The sequence below is a fragment of the Salmo salar genome, chromosome ssa12 (assembly GCF_905237065.1).
Source record: "Salmo salar chromosome ssa12, Ssal_v3.1, whole genome shotgun sequence".
NCBI lineage: Eukaryota > Metazoa > Chordata > Actinopteri > Salmoniformes > Salmonidae > Salmo > Salmo salar.
The window spans coordinates 36,990,086-37,012,638 of NC_059453.1; the positions used below are offsets into that span (position 1 = coordinate 36,990,086).

Here is a 22,553-nt window from a genome sequence, read left to right on the forward strand (position 1 = left end):
CCTTGGTGGAAGAGTGGGGTAACATCTCACAGCAAGAACTGGCAAATCTGGTGCCGTCCATGAGGAGGAGATGCACTGCACTACTTAATGCAGCTGGTGGCCCCACCAGATATTGACTGTTACTTTTTAACCCCCCCCCCCTTTGTTCAGGGACACATTATTCCCTTTCTGTTAGTCACATGTCTGTGGAACTTGTTCAGTTTATGTCTCAGTTGTTGAATCTTGTTATGTTCATACAAAAATGTACACGTTAAGTTTGCTGAAAATAAACGCAGTTGACAGTGAGAGGAAGTAGCTTTTTTTGCTGAGTTTACTTTGGTGCGAAAAGTGCAAATCAATCCCAGAACAACAGCAAAGTATCTTGTGAAGATGCTGGAGGAAACAGGTACAAAGTATCTATATCCACAGTAAAACAAGTCCTATATCAACATAACCTGAAAGGCCGCTCAGAAGAAACATCTAAACGATGATCAATGGAAACATGATGCACCTGAGCTCAATTCCGAGTCTCATAACAAAGGGTCTGAATACTTATGTAAATAAGGCATTTCTGTTTTTTATTTTTAATACATTTGCAAACATTTCTAAAAACCTGTTTTCCTTTGTCATTATGGGGTATTGTTTGTAGATTGATGATTTTTGTATTTATTTAATCCATTTTAGAACAAGGCTGTAACGTAACAAAATGTAGAAAAAGTCAAGGGGTCTGAATACTTTCCGAATACACTATATGTGTCACGTCCTGACCAATAAAAGGGGTTATTTGTCATTGTAGTTTGGTCAGGGCGTGGCAGGGGTGTTTGTTTTGTGTGTTTCGGTGTTTTTGGTTTAGGTTCTATGTTTTCTATTTCTGTTTATATCTAGTTTTCTATTTCTATGTTGGGTTTTTGGCAATGACCTCCAATTAGAGGAAGCTGGTTGTTGGTTGTCTCTAATTAGAGGCCATATTTAGTTGTATTTGTTTCACTTGTGTTTTGTGGGTGGTTATTTTCTGTATAGCCTGGGAGCCTTATGGAACTGTTTTCGTCGTTTGTTTATTTTTGTTGAAGTGTTTTCTTTAATAAATTAAGAAGATGAGCACTTTACCCGCTGCTCCTTGGTCCAATCCTTACGACGATAAACGCGACGTCCATGACAATATGCAGAGCAAGCGAACAGACTCAGATCCAATTAAAAAGATGAACACTGTCCCTGAACAGATAGAATCTGTCAATTATGCCACACAGAACAAATACAGAGAGCGTGTCGACAAAAAATTGAATTGAAAATTTGTCGGACAGTGATGCAAGGCGAAAAAATACTAAAGATGGGTGCATGTATTTTGGATGAACACACGCAAGAGCCAAATGCTTAGCATGTGGGGTTATATGCAAATTCTGTGGAAAAAAATAACCATTTTGTGTGCAGACAAAGACAATGTTAGCCTGTCAATCTGCCAGAACAGGATATATTTAGTGATGATGAAGAAGCTGACATGCTATACATGACAGATGTCAATTCTATTCAAAGTGACAAAGCTAAATGGTTCACAAACTTAAAGCTTGCCTCACTGACATGTGATAACTGTATTTATGATCCAAGCAGCGCTAGCAAATGCCATCTAGACAGTGGCTCAGCTGTTAATATACTCCGCTACAGAGACTTCATGCAAGTATTGCAGGATGGAGATGCAAAGCCACAACCTAACAAGACTAAGGCTGTACGATGCCTCTGTTATTACACCAGTAGGGGAGTATCAACTACAAGCAAATCATGATGGGGAAACATACTGTATGTGCTAAAATTCCAAGTGGTGGAAACCTTTCAAAAGCCTCTCCTTTCAGCAGAAACGTGTGAAAAGGTACTACAGCTCAACCACCAGCATGGCATTCATCATGTCAGCACTAAAGAATCACTAAAGGTCCCATCTGACTTGAACACCTCAGAGGCAATACTGAAAATGTTTGAGGACGTTTTTGAAAGGATGTGGGCTCTGCCAGGTGAACCCCACCTGGTGGTGGATGAGTCTATCGGACCAGTTCAACAGCTTCCCCGCCGAATCCAGATTCCACTGAAAGAAAATATACTAAAGGCTGTTGATTCATTGGAGGAACGGGGTGTCATTACGAAGGTCGCCAAACCTACTAAAAGGATAAGCAACATGGTTGTGCTGGAAAAACTGGGCAAGATAAGAGTCTTCCTTGATCCAAGTGCCCTGAACAAAGCCTTATGTAGGCACATTACCAAGTGCCTACGATTGAAGAGGTAATGCCAAGCCCGGCAAAAGTGAAAATCTTTCTGTTATGGAAGCAAAAACATTACACTGGCAGGAACGTTTAGATGAAGAAAAGTAGTTACGTCACTACATTTTAGACCCCCAAAAGGAGGATACCGGTGGACAAGGTTACCTTTTGGAGTGAAACCAGCTGCAGAGGAATATCAGCGAAGGCAACATGACGCACTTCAGGGACTGCCAGGAATAAGTGTCATAGCTGATGACATCCTGGTATACGGCTGTGGTGCCACAAAGGAAGAAGCCGTGCAGGACCATGACCTCAACATGACACAGCTCCTACATAGGACATCTCTTGACAGCTGAAGGCCTGAAGACAGACCCCAAGAAGGTGGAGGCAGTACAGCAAATGCCCCCACCTAAAGACATAAAAGCAGTGAAGTGACTGCTTGGTTTTGTAAATTCTTACCTCATCTGTCTGACGTATGTGAGCCGTTGCGTCGGCTGACCAATAAAGATGCTCTTTGGGTGTGGCTTCCTCAACATGATGCTGAGGTAGTGACCCTACAATGTGATGCAAGTGACAAAAGCCTAGGGGCAGCGCTCCTGCAGAAGGGTCAGCCCATTGCATTGTCTTCAAGGACATTATGCCCAAATTGAAAAGGAGTGTCTAGCCATAGCGTTCACCTGTGACTGTTTTGACCTTCATGGTAGGGACTTTATCACAGTGCACACTGACAACAAGCTGCATGAAGTTATCTTTAAAAAAATTATTCTGTCTGCCCCGAAGCGACTACAAAGGATGGCACCGGAGGGGATGCTGCCGTTTTATGGGCTCCTAACCAACTGTGCTCTCTCTGCTACCGCACGGCAAGCGGTACCGGAGCGCCAAGTCTAGGATCAAAAGTCTCCTTAACAGCCCCCAAGCCATAAGACAGCTGAACAGCTTCTACCCCCAAGCCATAAGACTGCTGAGCAATTAATCAAATGGCCACCCAAACTATTTACATTGACCCACCCCCCTTTGTTTTTACACTGCTGCTACTCGCTGTTTATTATCTATGCATATTCACTGTACAAATTACCTTGACTAACCTGTAACCCCGCACATTGACTCGGTACCAGTACCCCCTGTATATAGCCTCATTATTGTTATGTAATTTTCTTGCATTTTTCCACTTTAGTTTATTTAGTAAATGTTTTCTTAAATCTATTTCTTGAACTGCAATGTTGGTTAAGGGCTTGTAAGTAATCATTTCACCTGTTGTATTCTGCGCATGTGACAAATACACTTTGATTTGATGATGCTAAAGCTTCAGCGTTATCAACTACAGGTAGTATACAAGAAAGGAATAGAGCTCCACATTGCAGATTTCTTGTCCAAGGCAGCATTATCAACAACTAGTCACCCACAATATCGGACAAATGAGACTGTATGTGCTCTAGGCTGAGTTTGAAGATGTGAACCATGCTACTGATCAAAATATCTCGCTGCAGAGATGGGATGCTATCAAAGCTCATTCAGCAGAGGACAAGACTTCTCGAAAGCGTCAGTCTTATCCTAAGAGGCTGGCTGGACACACAAAAGAGTACTCCCATCCTGGTTAGGGACTACTGGACATACAGAGACGAACTCACAATGCAGGAAGTGGTCGTCTACAAAGGCGACAGGGTGGTAGTGCCAGAAACTATACACCCGATGATTCTCTCTCGTATCCATGCAGGGCACTCAGGGGTCAAAGCCAGTCTCAGGAAACCAGAGACTAAGTATTTTGACCCAACATGAAACATTTTGTGGCTGTGTGCAGCATATGTAATGCTAATCTACCTAAGCAGCAAAAGGAAACGCTGCAGCCACATTTCATACCAGCACGTCCTTGGTCTAAAGTGGGAATGGATCTGTTCACAGTAAAGAACGTTCCTTTATCTGATCTGATTACACTACTATTCAGAGAAGGTGATTGACACAACAGCGGCTTGCATCATCGACTGTTGTAAGCAGCAGTTTAGCAGATATGTCATAACTGATAGTGGTGTAATTACGGATAATGGGCCCCAGTTCATGAGTCAAGACTTTGCTTTTTTGCAAAAGCCTGGGAGTTCTATCATGTGACCTCCTCACCCTGCCACAGAGTAATGGTAAGGTAGAGTCAGCAGTGAAAATAGCAAAGACTCTCATCACAAAAGCTATGCAGGAAGGCACAGATGTATGGTAAGCCATTTGGTGTGGAGAAATCTGTCTGTAATAAAAAAAGGTCAAGCTGTCACCTCAAGCCAGGGATCCTACATGGAGTCTTGGAAAATGCATTGTGCACATCAGCACAAGGTCATATGAAGTGGAAGTAAAGGGCTGAAAGTATCAAAGGAACCGGAGGGACATACATCCAGTTCAGGAGAGCATAGGGCACAGAAGGGCCACATGGGAAGACTGAATATCTTCTGGATGGTGTGGGCAGGACACATCATGGGGAGAGGATCCCAATATTCTACCAGTGCAACACACTAGGACAAGGGCTAACATAAGATCGCCCCTTAAGAAATGGGCAAAGAAAAGGACAAAAAAAGCAAGAAAAAGGTGTTGATAATAGATATTTTCACTGTGGTATTAAAATTGTAAGTGCTCAAGCTAATTTTGTATGAAAAGGAAGATGTTGAGATAAAGGGCATAATGCCAACCCAGAGATGGCAGTAGTGGGTCACCGATCTAAGCTAGATAAACAGGTGTATTATGAGTGTCTAATTAGGATGTTATGGCCTGTAACATGTTATATCGGAGTAAAGGATTATGCTTACATCTTATCTAACTCTCCGACGTGAGTTATTCACATACACATGCCTTGAAGACACTTGCCAGATGGTCTGCGCATGCTCTGATAATGTGCCCTGGCAGACATCTCAGCTTGAATGTCAGCCCACCACCTCAAGCTCAACCTCGACAAAACGGAGCTGCTTTTCCTTCTGGGAAAGGCCTGCCCACTCTAAGACCTCTCCATCACGGTTGACAACTCCACGGTGTCACCCTCCCAGAGTGCAAAGAACCTTGGCAGGTTCGTGCTCTACAACATCCGTAGAGTAAGACTTTTCCTCACTCAGGAAGTGCCACAGTTCCTAATCCAGGCACTTGTCATCTCCCGTTGAAGACTACTGCAACTCTCTGTTGGCTGGGCTCCCCGCTTGTGCCATCAAACCCCTGCAACTTATCCAGAATGCTGCAGCCTGCCTGGTGTTCAACCTTCCTAAGTTCTCCCATGTCACCCCGCTCCTCCGCACACTCCACTGGCTTCCAGTCGAAGCTCACATCATCTTCAGGACCCTGGTGCTTGCCTACGGAGCAGCAAGGGGAAAAGCATCTCACCTTCAGGCTATCCTCAAACCCTACATCCCAACCCGAGCACTCCGATCCGCCACCTCTGGTGTCTTGGCCCTCCGACCCTTATGGGAGGGCAGCTCCCACTCAGCCCAGTCGAAGCCCTTCTCTGTCGAGGCACCCCAATGGTGGAACAAGCTTCCCCAAAAGTCAGGACAGCGGAATCCCTGCCCATCTTTCGAAAACGTCTGAAACCTTACCTCTTAAGAGTATCTTAAATAACTCTCACGCGTGAACTTCACAGTGAGTATGGGCATCAGCTTTACAGCTGAACTCGTTAATGGTGAAATAGCCATGTCCTTTAAATGCAATATTATAACAACAAAGAAGTTACTGCAAACAATGAAAACAGTTTTTTCCCCTTTGGACATGAGCACAATATGTCCTGCGATTTTTTTAATCATGTTGCGCGACGTCTCCGATGGCTCGGCAACAAAACCAATAACAACGGTGGTGGGGCGGACGTGGCGCTGTTTCTACCTACTGCGAATTCCATATTTAAAGAAATGTGCCCCACGAGGGGTAGTGAGCCAGAGAATATGTCATTGCCTGTGCTCTTAAGGTCGTACTGCCTTAGTTAGCGACCTGAATCAAACATACACCTATGGATTCAAACGGTACGACTAGAGAACTACAACTATTTAAATATGATTGGAAACCACAAATGCATTAGCACCTCTGAGAAATACAAAAAATAAGTATTTGAGTATATTATATTATTGATACAGAGTAAAAAAAAAAAAGTGGATTACATCATAACCAAGTATAATGGTCTGTTACAAAGGCATGACATACAGAAGAAGTCGAAAGTTTACATACACTTAGATTGGAGTCATTAAAACTCGTTTTTCAACCACTCCACAAATTTCATGTTAACAAACTATAGTTTTGGCTAGTCGGTTAGGACATCTAATTTATGCATGACACAAGTAATTTTTCCAACAATTGTTTACAGACAGATTATTTTACTTATAATTCACTGATTCACAATTCCAGTGGGTCAGAAGTTTACATACACTAAGTTGACTGTGCCTTTAAACAGCTTGGAAAATTCCAGAAAATTATGTCATGCTTTAGAAGCTTCTGATAGGCTAATTGACATCATTTGAGTCAATTGGAGGTGCACCTGTGGATGTATTTCAAGGCCTACCTTCAATCTCAGTGCCTCTTTGCTTGACATCATGGGAAAATCAAAAGAAATCAGCCAAGACCAGTTTGTAGACCTCCACAAGTCTGGTTCAACCTTGAGAGCAATTTCCAAATGCCTGAAGGTATCACGTTCATCAGTACAAACAATAGTACGCAAGTATAAACACCATGGGACCACGCAGCCATCATACCACTGTCTCCTAGAGATGAACGTACTCTGGTGCGAAAAGTGCAAATCAATTCCAGAACAACAGCGAAGGACCTTGTGAAGATGTTAGAGGAAACAGGTACAAAAGTATCTATATCCACAGTAAAACGAGTCCTATATCGACATAACCTGAAAGGCTGGTCAGCAAGGAAGAAGCCACTGCTCAAAAACCGCCATAAAAAAGCCAGACTACGGTTTGCAACTGCACATGGGGACAAAGATTGTACTTTTTTGGAGAAATGTCCTCTGGTCTGATGGAACAAAAATAGAACTGTTTGGCCATAATGACCATCCTTATGTTTGGAGGAAAAAGGGGGAGGCTTGCAAGCCGAAGAACACCATCCCAACTGTGAAGCATGGGGGTGGCAGCATCATGTTGTGGGAGTGCTTTGCTGAAGGAGGGACTGGTGCACTTCACAAAATAGAGGCATCATGAGGAGAGAAAATTATGTGGATATATTGAAGCAACATCTCAATACATCAGTCAGGAAGTTAAAGCTTGGTCGCAAATGGGTCTTCCAAATGGACAATGACCTCAAGCATACTTCCAAAGTTGTTTCAAAATGGCTTAAGGACAACAAAGTCAAGGTATTGGAGTGGCCATCACAAAGCCCTGACCTCAATCCTATAGAAAATTTGTGGGCAGAACTGAAAAAGTGTGTGCGAGCAAGGAGGCCTACAAACCTGACTCAGTTACACCAGCTCTGTCAGGAGGAATGGACCAAAATTCACCCAACTTATTGTGAGAAGCTTGTGGGAGGCTATCCGAAACGTTTGACCCAAGTTAAACAATTTAAAGGCACTGCTACCAAATATGAATTGAGTGCATGTAAACTTCTGACCCACTGGGAATGTGATGAAAGAAATACAAGCTGATATAAATTATTCTCTCTACTGTTATTCTGACAGTTCACATTCTTAAAATAAAGTGGTGATCCTAACTAACCTAAAACAGGGAATTTTTACTATGATTAAATGTCAGGAATTGTGAAAAACTGAGTTTAAATGTATTTGGCTAAGGTGTATGTAAACTTCAACTGTACATGAGTTACACAACTAATTCATATAGACAATAGAATAGTGACATATACAATAGTGGCATGCATGATACATGATATAGTGGAAAATATCCATCATACTAATGTTATTAGGATATGACCATTGTAGGAAATAATTTCCCCAATTCAGCAGTTTGGGGAGCTTTCAGGTCAAGACTTGGTTCTGGATTTGAATGACCAGCAGCAGCCTTAGGAGTTGTCATCTCATGCTGAAGCTACCGGTAGTGAGTGTATTTCATTCAACTCAACCATGGCATCATTTCTAGACGTGTGCTTATGCCTACCAAGAAAAGGGAAAACAATTAGGTACCTGACTTCGTCATATTGACATCATTTTTTTTACAGTGGCTAATAAATTGAGCAGCAATCGTTGCCAACTATCGTCTAGCAAGTTTGACAAGAATCTGTCACATTTTTCAATTGTTTAACCCAGCCTGTATTTACGGACTGAAAACGAGAGCTTTTTGTGCAGTGTGTTTGACAGTACCTTCCCTCTACGTCGAGGATGCTTTCCGGAAGACACACATTCAGGGTCTCGGGCAGCAGGAAGACCACACAGCCGCTGCCAATGGCGGTGGCGGCGAAGATAAGTGGGGGCGTGAACACCCAATAGTTCTCCAGCAGCATGACCATCGGGACCAGTGAGCCTCCCATTCGCCCCATGAATGAGGTGTAACCTAAACCACACTGTCTGTAGGAGGAGGGGAGTGCAAAAGTCGTGTTACCACAGTCTATCCTGGGGTCTCATTAAGAAAAGTTGCCTAGTTTCTTACTTAAATTTCACAGTCAACTCTTAGAATGTGAGGAAACAAATGTATCCATAGTGGACAACGTAGACTCTGTGAAGCAGAATTGGGAAACGCAGAAGACTAAGAATGACAAAAGTTTGAGAATGACCAACCAGACAATTCAACCATCATCAAAGAAAGTAAGGTGATTCAGGAGTAGTGTGCATATGCATGTAAGTTATTGCGCAAGTTTCACAGTCGCAGTTACCTGAGAACGGTGGGATAGAGCTCCGCTGTGTAGAGAAAAGCTGTAGTGAAAGCAGCTTCTGAGAAACCCTTCCCCACCACAGCTATGCAAGTGCGAACCAGGGCATTTTCTGGATGAAGAAACAAGAAGGATAGGATAAGAACAGGGGCGTCATGATCCCAAAATATGAGGGGCCACAAAGTATGTGAGGATAGCTGAGGGGTGTAAGTTGGGAGAATTTTGCATTTTTCAAACACCTGAAACAGCTTTTTCCAGCCATCATTATGCTTAATTCTATGTACAAAAATATGTATATTTTTCTATATATCTAAGCATACCTCTTTTTTAAAGAAACTAAATATGCTTCTCAGCATCTCTGAAAAATTTGAGAGGCGCACCACGATGCGGTATGGAGCTTGATTTGGCCTAAGCATACCTCCGGAGGCTCCGCAAATTGCATCATACCCTCCATATGAAGCCTCCGACCACATTTACGGATCAAGCTTAAATTGGCTTTGACTTAATTGATAGCCTGAAATAACTTCTTGATAGCTAGTTATGAGGGATGTCCATATACATTTGTATATAGTGTATCTGGGTTAGCTAAAGCCAACTTTACAAAATTGCTAGGTGGCTAGTAGTATTACATTTTAGTAAATTTTACTAAATCACTCACTCAAAATGTACCAAGTATAATCTATTAAACGTATAAATATTATTTACATATTAATGTTTAAAAAAAATATAAAAAATGTGACTAGGGGAACAACTATTCAGAGACTTTCAAAATGTAGATAACCTCTCTCAAAAACAATTATACAGAGCAGGCCTGACACAAAATGTAGAAATAGTAGCTTACTTTGACAACAATTCAGTGAATGCAACAAGTATTAGATAGAGAAGATACAAAACAGACAATTTTAAAAAGTACACAATTTCCCAATAAGATTTGTAGGACAAATTATTAACATTAGTGTTTGCATTTAGCCTACAACATGACATGGAGTTTCTGGAAGCATGACCCCATCCTTTAAAGTAGCACAGAACAAGTAGAACGCACAAAGTAGGTTTCTACACATCTCTCACTCTTTGCCCTGCGTCCACTCCGGATGCACACCACTCCCTCTCTTGTGCCCTTCAAACTTCACCAGAGAGTGACCTGCATTCAAATTATGAGTAACAACTCTGTCCACACCCCTCTGTGCCACACTGTTGGCTCCCCCCTTCCCTACCACTATAGCCATCACAAAGTGATGCCTTCAGGGACCAGTGCCTGCAGTTTATGGGAAGGGGGCTTTGCAGGTTCCCTCATACAATGTATGCATTTATGATGGCAATGTTGAGCATCCCCCAAAACACATACTTCCACCATTTCTGCCTGTGCGTCCAACATTCTATTCAGTTGGTCAAGATGGTCAACTCCGCCCATTTTCTTGTTGTAATCCATTAAAGCTCTGGAACAGATATATTTATTCTGCCTGAACTTGGACACTAGTTTGAGGATGTCCTTCCCTGAGCTGTTTGTGGACAGAGAATCTCTTTTGACCCTCCACCGACACGCCATTACATTATCTGCAGACCATTTTACACTCTGACCTCTCTGGAGCTTTCCCTTCATAATGGCCTTGGGGAAGTTCTTATGATTGGGCCTTACTATGCCACAACAATCAGTACGCTGGATGCCCATGAGTGCTCCCTATGGGCATGACGCCTCTGGATAAAAGTCCCAGGATAAGAGAAAAGCAACTGTGATATACATATATCAAGTAGAAGAGCAACTGAGTTTTAAACCATTGCATTGATATTCAATGTCACTGTTTAGTATTTTGTGAGTTGTTTAAATATGGCAGAAACGCTTCAATACAGGACCTGAAACCCAAGATGAGTGTGCATAGGGTGTTTTTAATAACCTAATATGAGGGCCATGTTGATTTGTCACAAAAGCCTCAAACTACTGCATCATACAGGAAGAGGAAGTGAGGTCATAGCTCTACCTGTGGGGATAGCGGTATTGAGAGCTATCAGCGCTCCCGTGATGATGAGAGACCACGCCTGGCCATTTCTTCGGCCAATGCGATCCAAGGCGAAGTAGGTGCCCACTTTGGCTGGGACTTCAATTGCACCGTAGACAAAATGAGTGAGGTACATGTTCAGACCAAACCCTGTAATCTTAAAGCTGATCCCATAGTATGCGAACGACACAGCAAACCTTTTGGGAGGTAAATATAGGTACAAATATTACTTGCAGTTTCAGTGAGTGCTCTACATATATTATAATCAGTAACTGTGGAAACTTAAAATATGAGTAAGTGAAAGAAAGTATGCAAGGGAAACATTTTATGGGGCAGAATGTTTTAATAAAAACGTGTTGAAAGTGGAATCATGGAGATTGCAGGCCTAAACTGGTCACAAACGTTCATGCATGCGCGCACACACACACACACACACACACACACACACACACACACACACACACACACACACACACACACACACACACACACACACACACACACACACACACACACACACACACACACACACACACACACACACCCCTATTTCACTTCACAGCAGTAAGTCCACTCTCGTCCTAGCTTAGGGGCAGGCAGACTCTCTATATGTCTCCAATCAAAGTTATGGGTGGAGTTGTGGAATCATAGACCTTTCAGGTCTAAACTGGAGACAATCACACTCATGCACAAACACACACACATTTCTTCCAAAATACTCCACCCTCCCTAGCTTAGGGACAGGCAGCTTCTCTAATTGTCTGTCTCTCACCGAAAAGGTCAAGGGTGAACCATTTTTTCTCATACCAGAATATTCCTGAGCAAATAGTGATTTTCCTGAGCTTGGGTGTCTTGACCAGATCCAAGTAGGAATAGTCCTTATTGGCAACCTCAGAAACAGTTACCTTCCTCAAAGTCTAAGATAAGAACGAATTAGAATATAAAGTTAAGAGGTTAATGTTCGGATTTATTTTATTAGTCAAGTTTCAGTAGAATCATTTTGGTCTGTAATGTTGATGACATTTTATTATATAATGCTCAATAGGTAATAAGCAGAGCTTTGCAAAACATATTTTAAAATACAATTGGACAAAATGTAAAACCTCCAAGAGAATTGTATTTTGTACAAAAGTTTTCATTCAACTGTTAGATGAATTTCAGGATTTATCCATTTGTTCTCAAACACATGTATTTTAAGACATGAAAAAATGATGGTGTTTCGTTTACATTTCATTCAATTATGTATTTACTGTGCCTTCAGAAAGTATTCATACTTATGCCAGATTTTGTTGTGTAACAGCCTGAATTTAAAATTGATTAAATTTAAAAAAAATTCTCACCCATCTACACACAATGCTCCATGATGACAAAGTGAAAATATGTTTTTATACATTTTAGAAAATGTATTGAAATTAAATACAGAAATATCTAATTTACATAAGTATTCATACCCCGGAGTCAATACTTTGTAGAAGCACCTTTGGCAGTGATTACAGCTGGATTGAGAGCTTTCCACACCAGGATTGTGGATTGACATTTTTTATAAAAAAAAAATATTATTCAAGCTCTGTCAAGTTGGTTGCTGATCATTGCTAGACAACCATTTTCAGGTCTTGCCATATATTTTATAGTAGATACAAGTCAAAACTAACTCGGCCACTCAGAAACATTCACTGTCTTCTTGGTAAGCAACTCCAGTGAGATTTGGCCTTGTGTTTTCGGTTATTATCCAGGTGAAATGTGAATTCATCTCTCAGTGTCTGGTGGAAAACACACTGAACCAGGTTTTCCTCTAGGATTGTGTCTGTGCTTATGCATTGGAAAACCTCCCTGATCTTTGTGGTTGAATCTGTGTTTCACTGCTAGACTGAGGGACCTTAAAATTATTTGTATGTGTGGGGTACAGAGATGAGGTAATCATTCAAAAATAATAACAGAGTGTGTCCATGCAACTTATTATGTGACTTGTTAAGCACATTTTTACTACTGAACTTGTTTAGGATTGCCATAACAAAAGGGTTGAATGTTGAAGGGTTGAAGCTCTCAAGAATTAGGATATTTTAATATTAATATTTTTTTCATTCAGGCTGTAACACAAAAAAAATTGGAAAAAGTCAAGGGGTGTGAATAGTTTCTGAAGGCAATGTATTTACATGTATTTTTTAATAGCACCCATGGCTGGGGTCAATTTCAATTCCAGGCAATTCAGGAAGTGTTCTGAAATTTCAATTACAAATCCAATTCCCTTCAATGCTTTTCAATTAGAAAAATGTGGAATTGGAATTCAGAATTGATTGGAATTTAAATGGACCCCTACCCTGATAGCAGAACATTATTAAACTGAGAAGTAAGAGTCCCTAGTGTGCACCTGGGTTGGTTGACTCACCTCAATGTCTAGTTTTGCAGTGTAGCCATACTTCCCATTCATTTTTGCACACTGCACCAAATACTTCTTTGCCTCCTTCACTTTGCCATTGGCCAGTAGCCATCTGGCAGACTCTGGTATCCACCTAAATGAAGAAGAAGAAAAAATCTGGACATTATATTTGTCATTATCCACTGCTGTAACAGGATAATATCTTGGACACAAAATCTGAGATTCATACCATTAGCACATTGATTCATTAACAACCTTTAATAATAATACAACTTTAATCCTTCATCAATCACTGTACTGTTATTCATTTTGTTTCATTCGTAACTCTACATTAGATGTACTGCATAACGCTAACAGGTGGGAACACATCATACGTGCATCTTCTTTTCCATTGGCAACTTTCAAATGTAGGTAGTTCTGTCCTTGAGCTGTTCTTGTCTATTGATGTTCTGTATTATGTCGTTCTGTATTATGTTAAATTTGAGAAAATGTATAAAACTAAAACTGAAATATCACATTTACATAAATATTCAGACCCTTTATTCAGTACTTTGTTGAAGCACCTGTGGCAGCGATTACAGCCTTAAGTCTTATTGGGTATGATGCTACAAGCTTGTCACACCTGTATTTGGGGAGTTTCTCCCATTCTTCTCTGCAGAACCTTTCAAGGTCTGTCAGGTTGGATGGGGAGCGTTGCTGCACAGCTATTTTCAGGTCTCTCCAGAGATGTTCGATCGGGTTCGGGTTCTGGCTGGGCCACTCAATGACATTTAGAAACTTGACCCGACGCCACTCCTGCATTGTCCTGGCTGTGTGCTTAGGGTCGTTGTCCTGTTGGAAGGTGAACCTTCGCCCCAGTCTGAGGTCCTGAGCACTCTGGAGCAGGTTTTCGTCAAGGATCTCTCTGTACTTTGCTCCTTTCATCTTTCCCTCAAACTGACTGGTCTCCTAGTCCCTGCCGCTGAAAAATATCCCCACAGCATGATGCTGCCACCACCATGCTTCACCATAGGGATGATGCCAGGTTTCCTATAGACGTGACAAATAGTTAAATCTTGGTTTCATCAGACCAGAGAATTTTGTTTATGATTGTCTGAGAGTCCTTTAGGTGACTTTTTGCAAATTCCAAGCTGGCTGTTATGTGCCTTTTACATCTAGCCACTCTACATTGAAGGCCTGATTAGTGGAGTATTGCAGAGATGGTTGTCCTTCTGGAAAGTTCTCTCATCTCCACAGAGGAACTCTGGAGCTCTGTCAGAGTGACCATCGGGTTCTTGGTCACCTCCCTGACCAAGGCCCTTCTCCCCCAATTCCTCAGTTTGGCCAGGCAGTCAGCTCTAGGAAGAGTCTTGGTGGTTCCAAACTTCTTCCATTTAAGAATGATGGAGGCCACTGTGTTCTTGGGGACCTTCAACCCTGCAGACATTTTTTGTACCCTTCCCCAGATCTGTGCCTCAACACAATCCTGTCTCAGAGCTCTACGGACAATTCCTTCGACCTCATGGCTTGGTTTTTGCTCTGACATGCACTGTCAACTGTGGGACCTTATATAGACAGGTGTGCCTTTCCAAATAATGTCCAATCAATTGAATTTACCACAGGTGGACTCCCAAGTTGTATAAACATATTTCAGTTTCTTGTTTGTAATACATTTGCAAAAATGTTTACACATCTGTGTTCGCTTTGTCATTATGGGGTATTGTGTGTAGATTGATGAGAAAAAAATAATATTTAATCAATTTTAGAATAAGGCTGTAATGTAACAAAGTGTGGAACAGGGAAAGTGGGTAGAATACTTTCCGAATGCACTGTATGTCATGGCTATGATGTTATTGACTATGGGCTATTCAGGTCTTGCTCCAAAACCACTTCTATAGTATCACAGCAGAAATCTGTAAGATACTGTCCTTTCTTTTTTTAAATAGTCTGTTTAATGAGATTTTGTGACATTTCAAGTGTAAATATGGACAGATTACTCAATTAATTTCCTTCCCACATTTGTCAGAAATATACTGTCCTTTACAGGGTTGGACTTCATTCCATTTCAATTCAGGAAGTACACTGAAATTCAAGTTTACTTCCTGAATTGACTGAATTGAAATGGCATTGCCCCCAACCTGGAGTTTTTCTAGCCCCATCTTACCACCAGGAGATGATGGCCACGATGCAGGGGGACGTCACCACCAGCATGAGATATCTCCAGTCTCGTATGAAGTATGCCAGTAGAGCCAGGAGCATATTGCCCACACTCCAGCCCAGGCTGATGATGGTCCCTGTGAAGGTGCGATGCTTAATGTCCGTCCACTCTATACCTGGAGGGAAAAACACAACTGCAACTTACTACTTACTACTGTAAATAGCATTTATGGGATAGGTACAAAAAAAATGTATTGTCAGCGTAGTCCTTTAGGACTGAATTTGGGCCCATTGCTTTAAAACGACTGTCTGGGATCTGGGAGTCTGTTCAATGGCCATTTCAATTCTTGACGAAGCCTCAAACGGTCTTTCACTATCACAACCCAAAATATAACGTCTTATACCTTTATTGTTCTCAAACAAGAATGTAAACAAACCATGTATAGCTTTGTTTAAAACTATCATGTGGATGTCATGGACTGTAAGTCCTTGCATCTGGAGTGCTGTCTATAAATTTGAGAGGGGTTACATTTCCCAGTGGATGTTCAGTCCTTGCATCCATAGCTCTGTCCATTAATTTGAGTGTGGCTGCATTGTTGTTGTTTGAACTGCAGATTGCCCCTTTAATCAACACATATCATGTTATAGGAAACCCAGTGGGGGTTAAAGATCATGATAGTACTCAGGGCAAGAGTGGTAATGGTCATTCCCGTCAGTGCGACTCCACAGAGGGTCCTGGTCACGGCAAACATGACGTAAGAGACAGAGAAGGCAGACATGGTTCCGAACACGGCACTGGCCACGAAGGACACTAGGATCATGGGCTTCCGACCAAATCTGCAGCAGGAGAGAAAGGGGAAAGATTCAGAGTTTCCTTCAGCGGTCTTTACTGACTGAATGACTGCCACAAAATACAGAAGTACAGCGCTTTCTCTCCCCAAAAATTATTTTAACCACCAGCCCTAACCCTGACCTTAATCCAAACGTTAACCTGACTAACTTGGTCATCGATTCTGACGATATAGCACATTTTGTCATTTGTAGCATCTAGTCAGTAGGACATTCTCTTTTATTGTGACCATTAGTCTGCAGCTAATGTATGACTGTCTACTTCTATCGAGACCGAGTTAAGAAAGCAATGCCAATTTTCTTGTGGAGAAAAGACAACACAGTTTTGAAACATGGTCAAGCCTATGTTTTGTAAATTATGTTTGTATGCAAGATGCTGTGGTCAAGTGGTAACATGCATGTACTGTAAATGTTGAATTTGGGAACATTAATACTGTTAAATATTTGTCACAGTTATTACCATAGAACAATTAGATTCTAATAGGATAAATAACATACTTATCTGAGAGATATCCAAATATAACTGCACCGATTGTGACTCCAACGAAAAAGAAAGTAGCAACGGCCTGGTTTAATTTCTTATTGTCACACACCAAATCCCACTGTGAAAATGAATAAATAAACAGGTTCATAAATCAGAATTAACCCCCAGTTCCACCAGTTTTCCCACAAGCATCCCAAGGTGTCATAAAACAGCAAACAAGGCCTTTCACACTACAATGTGAAAAGAAATGAGCCAAGCCAGCACAGTTTGGTTTGGGTCAGCCAAGTAGGGTAAAGACTTGGGCTGCAGTGTGACCGTATAACCGCCACGCTGGCAGTCATGAGTCATGACCGCATAAAATTCCACGTGGCAGTTGAGTCACGGTAATCTCCTCTTATGCACTCTGGACATGCTTTGGTAGTACCCAACTCACCAATGACCATCAAGTCCTAATGGCCTTGTACTCAGTGCTCTATTGTCCCTCTAACCACTCTGACGTCAATGCAAATGAAATAGAAATCACATCAAACACTTATCAGCAAAACAGTATTATGCTTTTAAAACTCACCTCACTGTGATGATCAATTTAAAGAAAGAAGTTCAACAGCAGGTTGAAACTGAGTGTAAAACATGGTTGTTGTGGATGTTATTTCAAAGCCTAACATAACGAAATGGACAGTACTTTCTAAGGTGATGATTCATTCAAAACACCCATACGAATATTAGAGCTTATGCAATCGCATAGGCTTATGAGCTCAAGCCCGAAGAAAAATCCCTGAATACATACAGTTGAAGTCGGAAGTTTACATACACCTTAGCCAAATACATATAAACTCAGTTTTTCACAATTCCTGATATTTAATCCTAGTAAAAATTCCCTGTTTTAGGTTTTAGGTACACCTCCAATTGACTCAAATTATGTCAATTAGTCTATCAGAAGCTTCTAAGGCCATGACATAATTTTCTGAAATTTCCCAAGCTGTTTAAAGGCACAGTCAACTTAGTGTATGTAAACTTCTGACCCACTGGAATTGATCCAATTTGTAAGTCGCTCTGGATAAGAGCGTCTGCTAAATGACTTAAATATAAATGTAAATGTGATACGGTGAATTATAAGTGAAATAATCTGTCTGTAAACAACAATTGTTGGAAAAATTACTTGTGTCATGTACAAAGTAGATGTCCTAACCGACTTGCCAAAACTATAGTTTGTTAACAAGAAATTTGTGGAGTGGTTGAAAAACGAGTTTTAATGACTGCAACCTGAGTGTAAACTTCCGACTTCAACTGTTGCATATTACGGATGGCATAAAAACGTATTTACTAAAGAAGTATTTTTGGTCATTCCCAGCTGCACATGATGATGGAGCACACGATGACTGGGAGTGTGACAAAGTCATTGGTCAAACGTTATTTGGATAGTCAACAACAGATCTGTTGATGCTCAATCTATCACCCTATCAACTGCATCTCTGCTGATATGCAACAGCTTGCTCACGTGAAGGCTTTGGTTAGGCTACAATTTAGGATTAGGGTAAAGGGGGATATCTAGTCAGTTATACAACTGAATGCGTTCAACTGAAATGTGTCTTCCGCATTTAACCCAAACTCTCTGAATCAGAGAGGTGCGGGGCGCTGCCTTAATCGACATCCACGTCATCGGCCCCCGGGGAAGGTTAGTGAATAGTTAGTTGAATAATTATTGTTGAGAGTTAATGGAACACCTATAACCTATATACAAACCATCTATTGCAACATTACAAACACTTCATTACCACAAACCACCACATCATCATACAATTCATCGAAGATGGGTAAAGCCATAACAAATGAAAACCAATGGAATGGATAAGAAGATCATTTAAAAAATATATATTTTACCAGGTAAATTGACTGTGAACACATTCTCATTTACAGCAACAAGCTGGGGAATAGTTACAGGGGATGAATGAGCCAATTGTAAACTGGGGATGATTAGGTGACCATGATGGTATGAAGGCCAGATTGGGAATTTAGCCAGGACACCAGGGTTAACATCCCTACTCTTACTATAAGTGGCATGGGATCTTTTAGTGACCACAGAGAGTCAGGACACCCGTTTAACATCCCAGCCGAAAGACGGCACCCTACCATTGCCCTGGGGAATTGGGATATTTTTTTAGACCTACGGGGCTTCCAACACCACTTCCAGCAGCATCTGGTCTCCCATCCAGGGACTGACCAGGACCAACCCTGTGTAGCTTCAGAAACAAGCCAGGAGTGGGATGCAGGATGGTATGCTGCTGGCCTACTGTACACTGTGTTACATATGCTGTGGTTATGAATCTGATAGGCCATCTCTTGGTAAAATATGCATGTATAAAAAATTACAATGACAGTGCTATTTATAGCTGCACAAGCTAACCACCGTTCTATCAAATATTCAGTTGGAGATACTGTAGTTATGGAAACAAATGATATTGGGGAAGTTTTACAGTTTGATAATTTTTTTTCTTCTGATTGACAGAAACCACAAACAGGTTAACAATTAACATGAACTGCATGTTCATGAAGCATACATTAGACATCTATAAGCACATTAACATGACATTACATCTACATAAGGCATCAAACCTTAAAAAGTGTTCTGGAGGTAGGAGCTTAGACTGCTAGACCACCATTGTGGACAACAGTGTTAATAATGACCTTACCTGGGTGGCAGTGGTGGATGTGAACTGGGAGCGGTCGTACACCCAGCCGTCCTGGCACGGCACCGACATGGACACGTTGGTGTAGTTGGAGTGGCCAAGGTCAAGGGTCACCAGAGTGGCAAAGGCCCTGCAGGAGCTGAAGGAGCCGTCGGCTTCACGAGGGACCCTGAGGGCCAACGTCATGGGGTCGGCCAGGGTTTGGGATCCATCTCCAGGGATCCCGAGGGCGCAGTGGTGCGGAGGCACACCCGAGATGAAGTTGTGCAGGAGAAAGTGGAGGGGGAGGATGACCCTGGGCAAGCAGAGCAAGTGGAGCACCAGGAACTGAAACTTGGAGAAGCCACCTACTTCGTCTAACACCTCCTCGAACCTCATCCTGAGAGCGTATGAGTGTGCGTGTGTGTAAAGTCAGACAACACAGGCCTCCTTTTTCCTTCTTCCCTCTCTGTCTTCTCTCCCCCAGGAATAGGAGTCTCTCAATGTGGAGTACCCAACAGAGGGAGAGAGGGTCTTATTCCGTGTAAGTGTGCAAATTGAGGCATACCATAGGCCTTGCTTCTGATTCCCACACTGTCTGTGGATAATCCCAATATAGTACACTACTCATCGTAGTATTTCGTAGCGCTAGCTTCTGTCGTACGCCTGTTGAACGGTGAGACACACAAACACTCCTTTGTGTAAAATGGTATCCGTGAAATAGTACTCACAGGGATCCTCTTCACCAGAACTTCTCACCTGACCAACAGCGAAAAAGCTGATCTAATACATTAGCTCTGGCAAGATTTCCTTCCTGAAATCCTTCCTGAAATCCATCGTAATAGTGCTGGTTGTATAAGATGGGAACTAATGACCAGATAGAAGTAATAATGAAGATGATCCCTGTCTAACTCTTGAGCATATGTTGGCTTCCATCTATGATTTAGAAAATGTGATTTTATACTGAACAAATGCAACATAAATGCAACATGCAACAATTTCAACGATTTTACTGAGTTACGGTTCATATAAGGAAATCAGTCAATTGAAATAAAATCATTAGGCCCTAATCTATGGATTTCACATGACTGGGCAGGGGCGCCCATCCACGGGAGCCAGGCCCAGCCAATCAGAATGAGTTTTATTACAGACAAAAATCCTCCTCAGCTTCATCAGCTGTCTGGGTGGCTGGTCTCAGACGATCCCGCAGGTGAAGAAGCCAGATGTGGAGGTCCTACACTTGCATGGTTACACATGGTATGCGGTTGTGAGGCCAGTTGGGCTTACTGCCAAATTCTCTAAAATGACTTTGAAGCAGCTTATGGTAGAGAAATGTACATTCAATTCTCAGGCAACAGTTCTGGTGGAGAATCCTGCAGTCAGCATATCAATTACACGCTCCTTCAAAACTTGAGACATCTGTGGCATTGTAACACAACTTAACATTTCAGAGTGGCCTTTAATTGTCCCCAGCATAAGGTGCACCTATGTAATGATTTTGCTGTTTAATCAGCTTCTTGATATGCCACACCTGTCAGGTGGATTGATTATCTTGGCAAAGGAGAAATGCTTACTAGCAGGGTTGTAAGCAAATATGTGCACAACATTTGAGATGGGTGTAATGGTCATGTGGATTGTGAACTGTGAATATATTGTTTATTTAAGCAATAAGGCACGGGGGGGTGTGGTAATATGCCCAATATACCATGGCTAAGGGCGGTTCTTAAAGCGTATTTCACACCATGGCCTGCTGAATTTGCAAGATAACTTTTCTTTCATTTTGATTTCGGCACAAATGAAAATGTGGCACTGACTCGCCGATGGATTGATGTTTTAGCATTGTCTCAGTTTAGAGTTCGGCGCTCGACTAGCCATGTGCTACATGCACGCGCAGTTACAAGTCTGCTAGAAATAGCGGCAGGCGGACGAGCAATATCCACAGTTGTAGTATGGATGAAGCCTGGGTTGGAATGTGAAGCCAACTGAATGTGAAGCTTTAGAAAACCCTGAGTAGATCTAGCTTGCTTTGTAGGATACCCTCTGGTCAACATGATACAACAATGCCAACTCTCCAGTATCTTTGGCTTATTAGCTAACCCAACAATATTTCCCTAGTTCATTCATTCAAGTCCTGTATTCCAGTATTTAGATTTTCATTGACGTAAATCATCACATAACCTCTCTCTGCTCTCACTTGGTACGTTTACATACACTCAGATTAATATAATAGTTTGATTAATACATTTACATGCTTTGCAAGATCAAGGATTTCCCTAATAATCCTGTTTACACGGAACCATCTAAAATCAGGCTACTTGATGGGACTTTGATGAATGGCAAAAAATCGGCAATCAAAATAACCACAGTGACCATGTTATTTTTGGGAAACCCGTTTGATTCTGAGTTCAGACCTTTTGTATGTGAAAACTATTTCTAAGATGCATACTTTAAGTTTTTCCGAACTCACTTCACTCGTGCTAAAGAGGGAGGCTCTCGGCTGGTGCTAGCACACGTGCAGATCAAATACACTGGAACTGGAACGCCGATTAAGGTGTTTACATGTCCTAATCATTTGAAAGATTGCAAAATAAATCCAGGTGTTTTAATACGCGTATGCTTACTTCGATGATGACCTTACGCTGGTTAAGATAGACATGTAAACACCTTACTTGGCCTAATGTCATACTCACTATTCTACCACGCCTTACCTCATATTCATTTTGGATTTAATAATTTTTTTATTGAACTTTTTACAATACGTCAACGTAACCTCAGGGAGACATCTCCCAGCCTCGTGGTAGGGAGGGAGAGACCATATGCCATCTCACATGCTTGCATTGAATAAGTGGGGGCGGGGAGAAAGGGAAAGGGAGGCCTCCCTTCTACTGGATTTCTCTCATGTCTCATAGGTTCAGCTTTCAGTGCATATATAACAGAATTTAAAGGGCAACTCCAAGAGACCATTAGTCTCCGCACAGTACTACACTGCAATGCACTGCAATGAAACACTCCTATGCGCATAACTTGCATTATTTATGTAATCTATTGCTTCCTGTTGGG

General features: G+C 41.7%; 1 protein-coding gene across 1 annotated transcript; it reads right to left on the reverse strand.

Moving 5' to 3' along the window:
* Positions 1 to 7,844: 7,844 nt before the first annotated feature.
* slc22a7a (solute carrier family 22 member 7a) lies at positions 7,845 to 19,996 on the reverse strand. Its single transcript, XM_014131535.2, has 10 exons — positions 19,518 to 19,996; positions 16,842 to 16,945; positions 16,177 to 16,331; positions 15,502 to 15,670; positions 13,368 to 13,491; positions 11,789 to 11,898; positions 10,964 to 11,178; positions 8,991 to 9,099; positions 8,482 to 8,685; positions 7,845 to 8,274 (listed from the first exon to the last, which is right to left on the reverse strand). Exons 1-10 carry the CDS (start codon positions 19,890 to 19,892, stop codon positions 8,199 to 8,201), a joined length of 1,641 nt encoding a protein of 546 aa, XP_013987010.1. The 5' UTR covers positions 19,893 to 19,996; the 3' UTR covers positions 7,845 to 8,198.
* Positions 19,997 to 22,553: the final 2,557 nt, after the last annotated feature.